Raw genomic sequence first — 16,658 nt, forward strand, 5'->3', positions numbered from 1 at the left:
AGAAATTTTACTTTTCTTCTGAATTAGTGAAATAAACAACTCTTCTGTTTAAAGTTTTCTTGGGACTCAAGCCCAAATTCGGTTCTTTATGACTCAGGTGCTCTAAGCCACTCTTTCAAATACCAGCCCGAATTTACAATAGTGTTTATAGTTGCCTTGAATATCTGAAAATAATGTAGCCTAGAACAGAGGGTGACTGCTTTTCTGTACTAAATATATGACAGTTCTCCAGAACAAGTTAAAACTTTCGCAAAGAAAGTAGGAAGGTTTTTGATTACTCATCAGAAACCAAGAAAGCCAAATTACTCCAAATATTAACTCAGTCCAGAGATGGGGAAGGTAAAACTTCTCCGGTCTGACAGCTAAGTTGCAGGAATGTTGACTTTTCAAATTGCTCCCTTGAGATGGAGACCTTGCTACTGGAGTTGTGTGCTCAGGAAATTGGTTGGGGGAAGGGGAACTTTGAAGTCCACCTATCAAAATAAGGCATTTTGATTCAGCTGTAAATCTAAATCAGTTGGATTTTTCAATCTGCAAAAACAGCAGAGTTGATGAGAGCAATGGGTTTGTGAATGAATCCAGTCTGTTGTTGCTGTCCTTAGTTCTGTTAAAGTAAAATAGTGCTGGGAGAAAATTAAATTTCACCTTGCTCTGAAACCATTCAGGGCAAGAATTTTCCAGCCTTCGTTGCTACTTAAAGCAGCCATTACTTGTTCAAGATTGCCACTGACATTGACAGAAGTGCAAAGCTGGGGAAACTGTGAGATCGTACCAAGATGCAGTATCACAGAATGGTAACAGTATAGAAGGAACCCTTTAAGCCCATTAAGTTTGGTACCATTTAGTCATAGAGCAAACCAGTTGATCCCATTCTTTGCCTGCTCCCCTGTAAGCTGACAGGATGATTTCTTTATTATTCTCTTTCACCCTATACTACCACCTTTTAAAAATCTGTCCTGCTCTCTGCCACATTGCAAGCTGGAAAATAATGGAGTTGTAGTCAACAAGGCAGTCACTTGATTTCATCAAGATTTATCAGGCTGTGTCAGATATTTCATATTTGCAAAGTGGCAGGTATCTGCAGGAATTCTGAGAGCAAGTTATCAGATTGCAATGGAGCCATATAATGGCTGATCACCTCTCAATATTGTGATGTATTGTAATAGACTTCCACATTTGTTGTTTCTCAGACCAAAAGTTCTTAATGAGATGTAATAGAGAAGGTATTTGCATTTTTCAATTTCTCTTCCTCCAGACAGAGAACTTACTATAGGATTTTAAGCTTCAGCATCAATTGATTATACAATTTTGAACCTGTTAATTCACGAAAGAGCACAGATACTGAACAACAGCTGGAATATCTCCTGCAACACCACATATATTAAGAGTGTCAACAGTAAAGGAGGGTTTCCTAGCAACACTTTAACATCTGTGCAAACCTCTGCTGTGAAAACTTGATGTTTAGTGGAAGTAATTTCAGCACACATATGAGGGTAATAACTGTGAGGTGGTGGGGTGTGATATCCTGGTGATTTTTGTTTAATTTTAAAGTTAGACTAGGAGCTTTCACTGGGCTTATTTAGAATTCATGATGTTATAATTCCTGCTTGTCAATTGTTATTTAACAGTATTTCCAGCTGGGAAAATCCTCATGATTCCAAATTTCCAAAAAAGCACCTGGAACTTTTAACTGAAACATTGAATCTGAGGCTTGAGACTATTTCTAAAGCAATATTAAATCTAGTGACTTGGTATGATCCCAAGCTACTTGTTCTGTTCTGGCACATAAAATTAATGCAGTATTTGGCACTTAATTGCATGTGTCTTTGTTCATGGTTCTTCTTTTCTGATGAGCTCGGACCTGTACAGTCCTAAAGGAGCACAGCAGCAGCAAAATTTAATTTGTCTTATTGCCTTGATAAATTTAAGGTACAGAAGCAGAAACAAAAAAACTCCAATCTCATAATCTCTGAGGTAGACATCATTTTTTCTCAGTATCCTACTCAACTGTCAGGCCCATGTCTCAATGTTCCAAGGGCAGACAATCCCTCTGGTACGCTGCTGCATCTTTCTCCTGGTACCACCTGACTACAGCCTATAGAGTCATGTAACTCTCTAAATTAATCCTTTTATCCTCATTTCTGTTCTTAGGATCACAATGTGAAATACTTCAATATTCTCTTCATTTTCCCCCTCAATCTTCTACCTCCCCTCCACTATCATATCCCCTCCTCCTGATATCCGTTTGCTCTTCTACCTTCCCTCCATCGTACCATTCAGCTGTTCTTGCTCCATTGGTCTATGTTTTCTAGAGGGTGAATCACAATTATCCCCCTAAAAAAACTCTTTGTCAGCTCTTACCACTATTATAGTGTTGTTGCTGACTGAAGAGTGTAGAGTTTCAGACCCTTCTACCTTTCATAGTCCTTTCTCTGTGTGTAGTAGACAACTTCTGGGCTAACATTAACAAGAAAGCTCTCAAACATATCTGCATGTATTCATGATCATCTCTGTATTAATAAAGGTTGTTAATATTTGAAGTGCTTCAACCATAGGTCTCCAAAGAATTGAGGATTTATATATTTCTGGTTCTCTGAGGGGAGTATTAAAAGACTCCAATTGATTGGTTGTCTCCTGCAGAAAATGTTCATGGAAAGGCATCAACATCACTACACTTGACTGTTCAATTGGACTATAAATTATTTTTTCCTTAATTTGTGTATTGTACTGTATATTTAAAATTATAAGACCATGAGAAAGATGAGCAGGATTAAGCCATTTGGTCCATTGAGTCTGCTCTGCCATTCTATCATGGCTTATCCATTTCCCTCTCAGACCTAATCTCCTGCTTATCCCTTCATGCCCTGATTAACCAAGAATCTGTCAGCCTCTGCCTTAAATATAATGCAGTTTTGTTTATCAAAATTAATTTGGCCAATCTCTTCTGTCCAATGTGTTAAAAGACAACTTATCAAATAGAACAGTGAGCTTGAGGATTTTTTTAAATCACCAGACTCATGAATCAATTCCTACATTGGGTAACATGACTGTGTTTTTGAATAGAAAAGTTCAAAAATTAAAACAAATGTTTTGAGCCAATAATGCATGTTAATTTCCATTTACTTATGATCTGTCAACACGTTTAGAAAACTGTAGTTGCTTAACAAATCTGTAATTACTTATTTCTAGACATATGGAAAATATTTCATATTAGAAAGTCACAGATGTACTGTATAGTTACCTGAATCCAATTCATTTCAGATATAGAATCGAAAACTCTCCAGGGACATAAAGGAGAGCACAACCTAAGTGCTTCTGGTGTATCTGTCATTGAGAACACCACTGTTGAGTTCCAAAAAGGTTCGGATAAGGAGGTTCTCAAGATGAAAGGTCCACTTGGTGCAGATTTTATTATTAAGGTAATTATTTTTGTATTTCTTAATATTTGTGAAGAGTAATTTATTACAAAAGTATTAACTTCATATTTATGTTGTCATTTATATGTAATGCATCAAGGCCATCAGCTGCCAATTTTTAACAACATCAAGGGTGGTGCAGTAGCATACTGGTTAGCACAACGCTTTACAGGCAACCTGGGTTCAATTCTTGATGCTGACTGTAGAGAATTTGTGTGTTTTCCCGTGGCCGAGTGGGTTTCCTCCAGGTGCTCTGGTTTCCTCCCACAGTCCAAAGACATGCTGTTTGGTTGGTTAATTGGTCATTGTAAATTGTCCCGTGATTAGGCTAGGATTAAATCCACAGATTGCTGGGTGCTGTGGCTCTCAGGGCTGGAAGAGCCTATTCCACATTGTATCTCAATCAATAAATAAATATTTATTTCTACTTATTGACTGGATGCTACAGTAGCCGGAAGGAGAGGAGATTAGAGGTCCAGGGAAGTAGATAGACATCAGCCAGTCGGGTTGGTCGATACCTTCTGAGGGGAATAATGCTGATAGTGATTTTTGACAAGGTATTCATCTCTAGAGTTAGAAAATATGTGATAGCATTGCACCAGTAGTAGTTTTATGTGTGCTATCATGCATTTTATAACACTACCCTAAAATAAGCATTTCTGAAAAGTGACCAATATAAAGTACAACATAAATATTCAACCTAGTGGTATTTTGTCATCAGTGATCCCTCAACATTGAAATTTGTCACAATGGTAGCTGAGTTCAAGCACTTTTCATCAAATATTATAAAATTCTACATTGAAAACTATGTCATTGTTGGCACTCGCAGTACAGTGCCCAATTTCAGTAGAGTGTATCATTTCATTTTTAGAAAAATGTTTGTCGGTTGTTTATTTTGGAAAAGTCAATAAAAACCCTAGGACACATATAATCACATGGATTTGTGGAGAATTTATTCAGGAATTCAAATAAGTAATCACTTTTTATATATATTCCATATTAACACCAGTACAGCAGAAAATGTTACCCCCCCCCCCAAAGGTAAAAAACCTCATTTGGAGCGATTTCTGGGGTTTTGTCAATGTCATGATATTTTTCATATTGTTGTATCAAATCAAAACAATCTTAAGCTTTTGTCATAGCATATAGAATTACAGTACAATAATTCAAATGTGGAGTTCCACACAGTCATAACCTAGGCCCCATTTGGTTGTAAAATGAATATATTTAATCAAAGACTGCTTTCCATACTTTGTTTTCCATACTTTCATAACCTATTAATAATCATAGTAATTTTCCAAGTCTTCCACATCTTCCACATCTTCATCTGAACTTTCCACACTCTCTGAGGTGGATGTCTGGTTCTCGCAGTCTGCCAGTCTACACATGTCAGTACACCTGAGGCCATTTGCAACACACATACATCTTGGGAGTGAACATTTTTTTAGACAGTTACTGGCCAGTGGATCCAGGACGGCATCGGGTGCTGGCTGGCCTTCCATCCAGTGCACCACCAACTGTTCAGCTTCCTCTTCTCTCTCCATTTTCCATCCTCTGCCAACAGGGCTTGGCACTTGTGGGTCCTTCTCCATATACCAGCCTGGTGGTTGGTTCACTGTGCATGTTTTGTTAAGCGGTCTTTGCATAGTGGGAGTTGATGACTTTCAATTTCACCTTTTTTGGCACAGAAAAGGTGATACCTGAGCTCATTGACCTTAGAGGTTGATGCTTTTGGGGCGTATAGAAGACATGTAAATGCCTCCAGTTTGTCCATCAGTTCTGGGAGAGGTCCCATTCCTGACCCAACTCTAAGAATGTGTCCTGAGTTTCCCTGTTGCTGGTCAGAAGTTTTAGGGCACTTGTCTTCCCTTTGCCTGTAAAAGTGCTTACAGTGTCACATCCTGTATATGCGTGCAACCCGATGAGAGCCCTACAAACCTCAATGCCAACAGTGGCAGCAACCTTCCTGATGTCAACAGGCCTTGTACGGGTTTTAGTGCCACGCTTCTGGAACAATAGGGCCTCAATCTTGTCACAAGATGCCAAAGACATGATAAAGACATCTGTGTCTTCTGAGCAGATCACAACAGATTGGTATCCCTCTCTTGTGGCATGAGCAGCATGGAGAAGTAGGCAGCCATCTGCTTCTTCTTGTTGATACTGAAGAGCTGACACTGAAGAGCTGACACCTCCTCACTGTCTTGAGATGTGATTCTGTAACATTTGTCATTCACAGTTGCATACAGAATCTTCCCCTGTAGCTTTGCTCTGTATTCCGCCTTCCTTCATTCATGGACTTTGAAGCTAATGAGACTACTTTTGTTACTGACTTTGGTCAGGAAGCTCCTCCACTGCCTCACCATCTGTGTGCCTGTGATATCTTGCAACTCATGACCAGTCTCTTCACCCCTTAGATATCTTTCACTATTCTTGATAGAGTTCTCCTTGTATGTGTTGGACACAACATCTATTCTGCTACTCTGACTGCCTTCTCTCAGAGCCATACCCAGAATTGTTGTGGCAACGTCTCTGAAAGTAACTCGATCACCTTTCACTCTTTGGACCAAGATCCTTCCATCAACCACTGTAGCAGAGTTTCCTGGAGTTGCTCTTCTACTGCTACATTTTTCTGCAAGGTTGTGGCTAAAGTAGCTTTACTTGTCTTTCTCAGTGATCCTTCTGGTGTGGACAGGGCCCAGGGCAATGGTCCAAGGGGATGAGAAAGGATATTCTCCATACAGAGACTGCGCCCTTGTGCTATCACTATGATGCGTCCAAACAAAGACCTGTCTGCTTTCAAGATGATCCATTTGATCCCTCACATTTGATTTCACTTATCTCTTCTCACACATATCACTGAATGTTTTCAGCTTGTTGGTTTTCATTGGGCCATGGAATTTCTTTGCTGGTGGATCTTCCTCTAGTCTCTCATCCTTGAGGGTTGCATGGCATTGCTCACCAATCTCATATACCTTCATCAGGGCGGAGGCAATGTCCTTGGGGGCTGCCTTTGCCGTAGAGATGCTAATAAGGTCCCGGTTCTCTGCAAATGGGTTGACCCATTCATGTATGAGGCTAACCACTGCTGAAACTGCTTCCTCATCTTTCTGGGTTCTTGGCCGCTGTAGCTCCGCATGACAAAGCTCTGATTTGTTGCCTTGCACCATCTCCCTTAACTGTCCCAGGAATGCACTGCGATGCCCAGCTGTTATGTAGTAACGCTTGATAGCTCCAGCATTCAGGCTGAACTGTGATGTGCCTCCAGGAGTCTGTGTGTCTTTGTTCACTGTGGCTTCAATAGCCTGGTCCACAGGGATCTGCCCAAAGGGGTTGTTACTTGACAGCTGCACTGAGAATTGGCCTGTCTCGAAGGCCTCATACATTGAAGGATTCTTCTCTGGGAGGTTCATCATTTGAGCAAAGTAAGGGGACAGGTACCTGGCATAATTCATCTTATCATAGGCAAAGCACCATGGGATCATGGTTCTTATAGCATGGAGGTGCAACTCCCAGTCCCCCTCACGAGAGGCGCGCAGAAGCCCAAGTACTACGTTCTCTACCATGTCAATGTATGATATCCAGAATGTGGATAGGTCTGCATTGTTGTGACAGAGGTGTTCCAGAAAGAAAGTCTGTCCACAAGGTTATCAGCTCAGCTAAGAGTGGACTTTGCAGCAGATTGTTCAACTTCTGTTGGTTCAAGACACTGGCCATGTCATTCACATGGTCTAAGAATGATTTGATCATCCCACTCCTCTCTGGAACGTTGTCCTCAACCCATGGTGTGAACTCTGCCCATGCGAGTCTCATCAGTGCTTCATAGATGTACTTGTGGACCCTGACAGCACGATTGTAGTGTTTACCATCAAGGACTCCATTGATGGACCCCTCTGCGACAGTTCCAGCCACTATGCATGCGTCCTTTAGACCAGCATCCCAAAATCGCTTTCCTAGGATGGCTAAGGCATTACATATGGTATGGAATGTCCCCATCCTGAGAAGAGTGTTGGAGAAGCGCCCTTTGTGATTCCAGGCAATTACAGTGGCCTTTTGCATAGAGTGCCTGATCCATGACTACCACAATTGTTTCTAAATTAAGTTCCTTCCTGATTAGCTCTGATTGGTTCAGGATTTCAAATACTGTGGTCAACTCTGTGGCTGGTGAATTGGTGGTTGGCAGATACCCAACAATATCTTGTGAGATTGGTTCTTGGTCCCTGGTGCTGATATTAAAACCAGTCCAGCTTGGGATTGTCTGATTCTCTGGATCTGTTTGCCTTGCAAGTGTCCACACGAGGTTCTTCTTGCAGGCAAGAAGAGCAGCTTGCTTGGTTTCCTGGACACAGTGTTCTGTGGTTGGGAGAGGTTGTGGGCCCACACGTGCACCTGCTACATATACTTCCAGTTCTTGGTCCTCAATGGTGACTGATCTCTGTTTCAGTTTCTCAATGTGCGGAAGCTCAGCTCTTGGCCGATGTGTTCCATAGACACTGGCCTGTACCACTGTGCCATTGACTCTGTGTGATGTACCCTTTCCAGTGAGAGTTTCCGCAAGTCTATCGATATTGTCCCATACAGGATTGGTGAAGACTTGAGGCTTGATGGAGGCTGGAAGTACAACTCTCTGGTTGGAGGCTGTTGCTAGCTTTTGGAGACACAGAGCAGTGTCATTCTCTTCAAGTTGGGAGTAAGACACTCCATGCCCAAGCCTGTTGAGTGTTCGGATGAGCTCATTGTTACCCATCAGTGTTTTTACTGCACAAGGAAGTAGAAGGTGCTTTGGTGGTTTATGTTGATCACATGTCACAGCATATATTATGTCCTGACTAAATGACTGAACCAGAGGCAGTGACCCTCTGTGTTTGAGTCTTGGTGTCAGGATTTCCAGTGAGCAGTCCAACAAGGAGCTGCTCTAGTTGATCCGGTATGGAGGTATGAGCACTGTCTTTCACATCAGATGGATGGAATGGCCAGGGAGTCACAGTCATCTCCTGTCTAATGATTGATTTGATATGTGATGAAGTCTGATCTGTGATCTTGTCGAAATTGGTTGCCTTGGCCCTCCAAACTTTGCGTTCCCTCTGTAGAGTTTGACTTTCCAAGACAACGTCCCTTAATGATACACTTTCAGGAACCATTAACAATTTTCCTTTGTCATCTGAATATATATATCTACTGAACTGCCCAGCTCAGATTCCAGTTTCCTACGAATGTGCTCCCTTGTAGAATCCAGAAAGGTACCACCACTGCAATGCTATCCCATATTTTCTAGCACTAGGGGTGTATACTTAGCCAAAAATCACTATAAGAATTATTCCCCCCAGATGGTACCGGTGGCCCAAATTTGGGGTCCTGGCTCATGGACTAAGAGAAGTGGGCTGGCGCATGAATATCAGTGTCTGCAGGAGACATTTTCTTTGCATTGTAAGACCACCACAGAGTCCACCCAGTTACTCCAGGTAGGAGGTTGTCAAGGAGTCCTTAAGGACATGGTGCTGTATATGATTCCCTGTACTTGGAGATCACAGGAGATCAGAGATCTTACTGAATTCAGAACAAGCAGTTTGAATTTTAGTCATTTAAGTAGCATGGTTTCAAAGAAAATGGAGTTAGGGTTCTGCTAGTAAGTATTTGTTGGTTTTATTTATTTATTTATTGATTGATTAACTGACATCCTTAATGTACCTGAGGAGTAAAAATCTTTACGTTACCTCGCTGTTAAATGTGCAATGTGCAATTATAGTAATTTATAATAAATAGTATGTATAACAAGATTGTCAATATAACATAGAAATACAGTTGTATCAGCATGAACTAAGCAGTCTGATGGCCTGGTGGAAGAAGCTGGCCTGGAGTCTGTTGGTCCTGGCTTTTATGCTGCAGTACTGTTTCCCAGATAGTTGCAGCTGGAACAGTTTGTGGTTGGGGTGACTCGGATCTCCAATGATCCTTCAGGCACTTTTTACACACCTGTACTTGTAAATGTCCTGAATCGTGGGAAGTTCACATCTACAGATGCGCTTGGCTGTCCATACCACTCTCTGTAGAGTCCTGCAATCGAGGGAAATACAGTTCCCGTACCAGGCAGTGATGCAGTTGGTCAGGATGCTCTCAATCATGCCTCTAAAAAAAGTTCTTAGAATTTGGAGGGGGCCATACCAAACTTCTTCAACCATCTAAGGTGAAAGAGGTACTGTTTTGCCTTTTTCACCACATAGCTGGTATGTACAGACCAAGTGAAATCTTCGGTGATGTTTACGGTGAGGAACTTAAAGCTGTTCACCCTCTCAAACCCAGATCCATTGAAATCTATAGGGGTTAGCCTATCTCCATTCCTCCTGTAGTCCACAACCAGCTTCTTTGTTCTTGCGACATTGAGGGAGAGGTTGTTTTCTTGCACCACTGTGTCAGAGTCATGACTTCCTCTCAGTAGGCTGCCTCATTATTATTTGAGATTAGGCCAATCAACCAGTGTAGTGTCGTCAGCAAATTTAATTAGCAGATTGGAGCTGTGGGTGGTGACATAGTCATGGGTATACAGAGAGTAAAGGAGGGGGCTTAGGACACAGCCCTGAGGGGCTCCTGTGTTGAGGGTCAGAAGGGCGGAAGTGAGGGAGCCCACTCTTACCACCTGGCCGTGACCTGACAGGATCCAGCTACACAAGGTAGGGTGAAGGCCAAGGTTTCTGAGCTTCTTGTCGAGCCTGTAGGGAAATATGGTGTTGAATGCTGAACTATAGTCCAAGAACAGCAATCTCATGTAAGCCTCCCTCTTCTCCAGATGTGTAAGAATGGTGTGTATAGCTGTAGCTATTGCATCATCTGTTGATGTTTCTTTTTCAGAGAATTAAATTAACAGTATCAGTATTAGTGATGACATATTTTACACATTGCATTTTTATGTAACTTATGGGAGGAGTCCAGTGGAGGGCATTTATGCTGGAATAAAGGGCAAAGGAAAAGCCCACTAAAAATTCCAGAGTCAGGTTTTCCTGATGTGCAGTTTTGGGGCCCAAACATCATTCCCTATGATATCCCATGAGTCAAAGCTGTGAAACAGAAAATAATCCATTTATTCCAACTCCTTGTTTTATGCCTGTCAACCAACTCTCAAATCGTGTTGACGTACTGCTCCAAGTTTCAAGTACTCTAACTTTGTTTGTCAACCTCCTGTGTGAGACCTTGTCAAAAACCTTCAGTAAGTCCAAATAAACTGCATCCACTGATGCCCCCTCGTCTATTCTACTTAATCCAATAGGTTAGTCAAGCATAATTTCCTTTTCATAAATGCATGTTAAATTTGCTGTCATACACTTTTAAACATTTTTATATTCCAAACTTAGTAATAGCTTAGAAACTTTTCGCACCTACCAATATAAATTGGTAAATCATCATGTACTGATGTACAGTGAAAAACTTGTCCCCTGCATACCATTAATGCCGATCAATTCATCACAAGACTGTATTGAGGTAATACAAAGTAAAACAACAGAGTACAGAATTAAGTGTTACAGTACAGAGAATGTGCAGTGCAGGTAGACAATAAAGTGCAGGCCAATGCAAGGTAGATTGTGAGGTCAAGAGTCTATTGTATTGTACTACAGAACTATTCAGTAGTCTTACAATAAGGTAGAAATTGTCCTTGAGCCTGATGGTATGTGCATTCAGGCTGTTGTATCTTCTGCCTTATAGGATGGGGGAGAAGAGAGAATGCTCGGGGTGTGGGGTTTAAATTATGCTGGCTGCTTTACTGAGGTACATACCAACAAGTGTACTTTGAGTCTATGGATAGGAGTCTGGATCTGTGATGTGTTGAGCTGTGTCCACAACCCTCTGCATATTGGGATCCTGTGCAGAGCAGCTGACATACCAAGCCGTCTTGCATCCAGCCAGGATGTTTTCTATGATGCATCAATAAAAATTCATGAGGGTCAAAGGGGACATACCAAATTTCTTTAGCGTCCTGAGGAAATAGAGGTGTTGGTGAACTTTCTTGGTCATGGTACCAACATAGTTGGATCAGGACAGGATATCAGTAATGTTCTTTGCTTGGAACGTGAAGCTTTCAACCCTCTTGACCTCAACATTGTTGATGTAAACAGGAGCAGGTTCACTACCCCCTTGTTGAAGTCAAATACCGGTTCTTTTATTTTGCTGACATTGAGGGAAAGGTTGTTATCATGATAGCATGTTACTAGGTTTTCTATTTCTCTCCAGAGAACAGAATCTGTCTCATAGGTTAGTCATTTTCAATTTGTTCCTCCCCCCTCCTGAAAAACTGGGAGCACATTTGCAATAGCTATGCCAGTATTTGTAGCATTTTGGAACAGTGTTCTGTGATGCCTTTCAAAATTCTGGGGTGTTGATTAACAGATCCTTGGGAATTATCAGTTTCATTTTCATCAACTTCTCTAATAGTAGTTCTTTACTGATACTAATTTCTTTTACTTGCTTATTTGCACTGGACCCCAAGTTCTCTAGTGTTTCTAGAATTTCCATGAAGCCAAATAGAAAGTGTTTGTTAGATTTCTGTGCCATTTCCTGATTTTCGATTATAAGTTCTCCCTTCTCACTTTTCCTTTTAAACAGCTATAGAAAGTTTAAGGTCTGTCTTTTTTATATTTCCCACTATTTTACTTTTCCTTTTTTATTAATCTCTCAGTCATCCTTTGGTGAATTTGAAGATAATGCCAATCCTTTGGCTTGCTGCTTTGTTTTTGGCAAATTTCCAAGCCTTTTCCTTATTTTTTGCCTTTAATTTCACCTCTAATTTATGGTTGATCCATTTTACCTGGTGTGTCTTTGTGCCTTGAAGAAATGGATATTTGTTACAGATCATTTAAAAAATTTTATTTTAAGTGCAAGCCATTACCTGTGCATTGTCACACTTTCTATTACAAATATACCATCTGTCTCAGCCAACCTGCCCCCATATCTTCAGTTTCTTTTGCTTATATTTGAAAACCCTCATTTCAAATTGAAGCACATCTCTTCTGAATTTGATATTAAATGTTATCAAATTATGGTTACTCATTCCTAAATTTCCCTTTTCAGCAAGATGATTAATTCCATCTTACAATGATAGTATGAATGTAGTCAGCCTGTTTCCCTAGTGAGCTCCTCAATATACTGATCTAGAAACTTATATTGTACATATTCCAGGAATTCATCCTCTTTATTGGTGGTACCAATATGATTTAACCATCTCGCCATAATTCCTATATTAACCCGGTTTCATGCACCTCTATTTTCCTTATTTGTACCATGCACTACATCACAACTATTGCTCAGAAGCCTGTACTACTTTTTGTACTCCTCGCCTGGTTTCACCTATCACCTGCCAGCTTACTCTCCCTCCCCTCACTTTCTTATTCTGGCTTCTTCCACCTTCTTTTCCAGTCCTGATGAAGGTCTCGGCTTGCAACATCAACTCTTCCCCCCCTCCGGCCCCATGGATGCTGCCTGACCTGCTGAGTTTCTCCAACCCAAACTAATCCTTGTTCTGTGTCACAGTCTACCTGTCGGTAGTTTATAACAGGGGTCCCCAACCTTTTTTGCACCGCGGACCGCTTTAATATTAACAATATTCTTGCGGACCACCCGACTGGGGGTGGGGGAGGGACACATGGCCGAGGAGGGGGAGGGGTGTTAATCACGACCGGAAAATAGGTGATAAGTCACTTATAAGTGGCTAATACACTCAATTTCTTTTCTAAAGGGGTTTATCTAATGAATTTAATATTAAGCACACAGCGCATATTTTCCTTGCATGAATGTAGTGATAAGTCAATTATAACAGTGGTTCCCAACCTCCGGGCCGTGGACTGATACATTGCCGTGAAGAATGCAGCGGTACAGTGGTAGTCCGAATGCACCCAGCACATCTTTAAGAAAAAAGCCGAAATAAACAAGCTAATTGATTTGGTGCCGCTCGGCACATAAATGTTGGCCCAGATCAAAGGCAACACAATCGGATCTGGGCCGACAATTACGTGCCGGGCGGCACCTAATCAATTAGCTTGTTTATTTTGGACCTTTTCTTAAAGATGTGCTGGGTGCGTTCTGGCTACCGCTGTACCGCTACATTCTTTGCAGTCCAGAGGTTGGGGACCACTGAATTATAAGTCAATAGCATCATAACATTATAAGTAATGTTTGGATATGAAACACACAGCACATATTTTCCCTGTATGAACATAAAAAATCATTGCAACACACCAATATCGCTGAATAAGTGGGAGCCCTGGGCTTGTTTCCATGCAACAAGACGGTCCCATTGAAGGGTGATGGGAGACAGCAATACTCGAAGGGGGTTCCTTATGTCCAGTCTATTCCGCAATTTAGTTTTCATTGCATTCATCACAGAAAACTCCGCTTCACAGTGATATGATGTTGGAAATGGAAGCAGCGTTTTCAGTGCTTTCGTGGCTATCTTGGGATATTCAGCGTTGACTTTGATCCAGAATGCCGGCAGAGATGTTATGTCAAACATACTTTTCAGCCCACCGTAGCTTGCAAGCTCGAGGAGTTCATCTTTTTCCCGCGCTGACATGGATGATTCACCAGGGACATTCACAAATGGGTCACTGACCCATTCCTTTGCACGTCCTGGGTCATTTGCATCTTGGGTCACTGATGGCCTCGCGTGCATTAAAGTTCAACAGTGGGTGTGACAGGGAATGAGGAAAGGTGTAGCTGACTCACATCTTTTCATATCGCCAAATCATATCGTTTCCTCATAGCCCGGTAGCACCTGCTTTGCGGCCCTGTACCGGTTTGCGGCCTGGTGGTTGGAGACCGCTGGTTTATAACAACTGAACTGATGTCATACCTCATCCCTGAATATCACATTCCTCCTGTTTGATATCAGAAGGGAAAGCTGTGTTGAGAGTCATTTTAGGTCACTCTCGCACCCCTCTGTATTTGTTGAGCCTTTCGAGTGACAAATTACTCAGTTTTGAGTCAGGAAACTCTAAGAGCAGTCGGAGCAAAATGAAAGCCTTTCAATAACAACAATCTTAGGTTTGGCCAAAGCCGTCTTTGCATGCCTACTCCCACTTGTAAACTAGCCAAGAAAGTTAAAAATTGTTCGTTCTTGTGAGTCTATTACAGAAAGAAAAGTTGGTTGTGTATGAGTGATGGTTCAAATGCAGGCACAAGGTTCATATGCCTGAGCAAACTACAGAAACTTGGCTTCTACTGTTTTACATAAAATGAGCAATCTCACTGCTTGACAGAAATGCTATGTGCCTTTGCCAACTTTGCTATTAATTAATTTGATCAAAGAATGAAACATACTCCGCTGAACATTGTTATGATTTTGGTTTATTACACTATCTTGGGTCCAGGTCCAATGAGTGGACACAGTAATGTCTAGGCAAACACAGTGGGACTGTTCTATATATATATTCTGTAGCAGGATTGGATTTGACAAGAAGAAAAATATCAGATTGTGGCTCATCCAGCAAATAACTGTACTTTAAAAGAAAGGTAAAGGAAAATGACTGAAGTGCAAAAGGTATATTTAACATCTATTGTCAAAAGGTCAATGATGCATGTCATGTGATTATTATCAATGTAAACTTCCCTTCAGAAGTATTAATGTAAAATATGTCTAGAGTTTGCCATTTAGTATATCTATCCTGCCAACTCCATTTACTTTGTCTGCCTCTAATTCCATAATATCTGTGGTTTATAATAATCTCTCAATCTCAAATCTAAAATTAACAAGTGCCCCAGCATCTATTACCATTTAGGGAAGGAAGTTCCAATCTTTTATTATTGCAGAAAGACTTGGATTTAATTTTTAGAATATGCCCCCAAGTCTCAAATTCTGTAAGTCTTGGAGATTGTTTGATTAAATCACCCTTTAAGTTCCCGAATGTCATGAATACCTGTGTTTGTGTAAGCTCTCCAGGTGTTTGAACCTTTAAACTCCAAGGATTGTTCTGGTAGTATAGCCTATTGAAGCATTACATAGGTGCAGCATAACTTTTAATGTCCTTTTATTTGGGTCCTTTAGATATAAAGGCCAACTGCATTATCTTTTTTGATTTTTTTATTTTCCCATGAAGTCTACAGGTATGATTATAATTTTTTTTCCACAGTTGCTTACATTATACGCATACGATTGCTGTGATTGACGTCAAATAACACAAGAAAATGGGTGTAGGAGCAGGCCGTCATTAACGATGATCAAATCTGATTTAAGCTGGCCTCAATTCCTCTTCTGTGCCATTTTTCCACACCTGGGTTTCTTGATCATTATTTAATGAGTTCAGAGATGATCTCTGAGCCAACTCCATTTACTTTGTCTGTCTCCAATTCCAATGTTTATCCACCTCTACTTTAAATACTTCTAATTCTCCAGCTTCTACTGCCCACCAGTGCAGAGAAATTTTGAAATTCACTAACCTCTATGAGAGGATATGTTTAGGTACACCTTAGTTTTAAATGATCAGCCCCTTATCATGTAGTTATGTCCCTTTGTTTGAAACTCTACCATGAGTGGAAAAAAAAACACCTATCCTGTTGATTCACCTTGGGACCTTACTTGATTGAATAAGGTCATCCCTCATTGCTGCTCTACTCTCTCTGATCTTGTGGCTGGGCACAACTGATACACCATCCGTAAAATATGCCAATGACTCCGCAGTGAAAATCTCAGATAGTGATCTGGATATGTACAGGGGTGACCTAGATCAGCTGGTTGAGTGGTGTCGCAGCAACAACCTTGCATTGATCTTCAGCAAGACCAAAGAATTGATTGTGGACTTCAGGAAAGGGAAGTTAGGAGAACACACGCCCGTCCTCATTGAGGCATTGGCGGTGGAAAGGGTGGACACATTCAAGTTCCTGGGTGACAACATTGCTGAGGACCTACCTTGGCTCATCACATTGATACAATCGTGAAGAAGGTATGCCAGTAAAGTTTGAGGAGATTTGGTATGTCACCAAAGACTCTAGCAAATTTCTACCGATGTTCCTTGGAGAGCATTATGACTTGTTGCATGACCGCCTAATATGGAGGGAGGTTCCAATGCACAAGGTTAAAAGAGGCTGCAGAGGGTTGTAGACTAAGCCATCTCCTTCATGAACATAACTCTTTCAAGGTCATCTTCAAAAGGTAGTGTGGTTAGAAGACAGTGTCTATCATGAAGGGTCCTCACCAACCAGGAGCAGGAGATGCCCCTTTCTCATTACTACAAAGAGGTATAGGAGTCTGAAAACCCACACTCAACT

General features: G+C 41.2%; 1 protein-coding gene across 8 annotated transcripts in view; it reads left to right on the top strand.

The window, feature by feature from the left end:
• The window catches only part of adamtsl3 (ADAMTS-like 3), a 776,875-nt gene that overhangs the window by 507,158 nt on the left and 253,059 nt on the right, over positions 1-16,658 (top strand). For all 8 annotated transcript variants that reach the window (XM_072278334.1, XM_072278335.1, XM_072278336.1 and 5 more), the window contains one exon: positions 3,262-3,419. In XM_072278334.1, coding sequence (XP_072134435.1) covers positions 3,262-3,419 — 158 coding nt within the window. The remainder of the gene's footprint in view (positions 1-3,261; positions 3,420-16,658) is intronic.

This window comes from Mobula birostris, chromosome 14 (assembly GCF_030028105.1).
Source record: "Mobula birostris isolate sMobBir1 chromosome 14, sMobBir1.hap1, whole genome shotgun sequence".
In the NCBI taxonomy this organism is placed as follows: Eukaryota; Metazoa; Chordata; class Chondrichthyes; order Myliobatiformes; family Myliobatidae; genus Mobula; species Mobula birostris.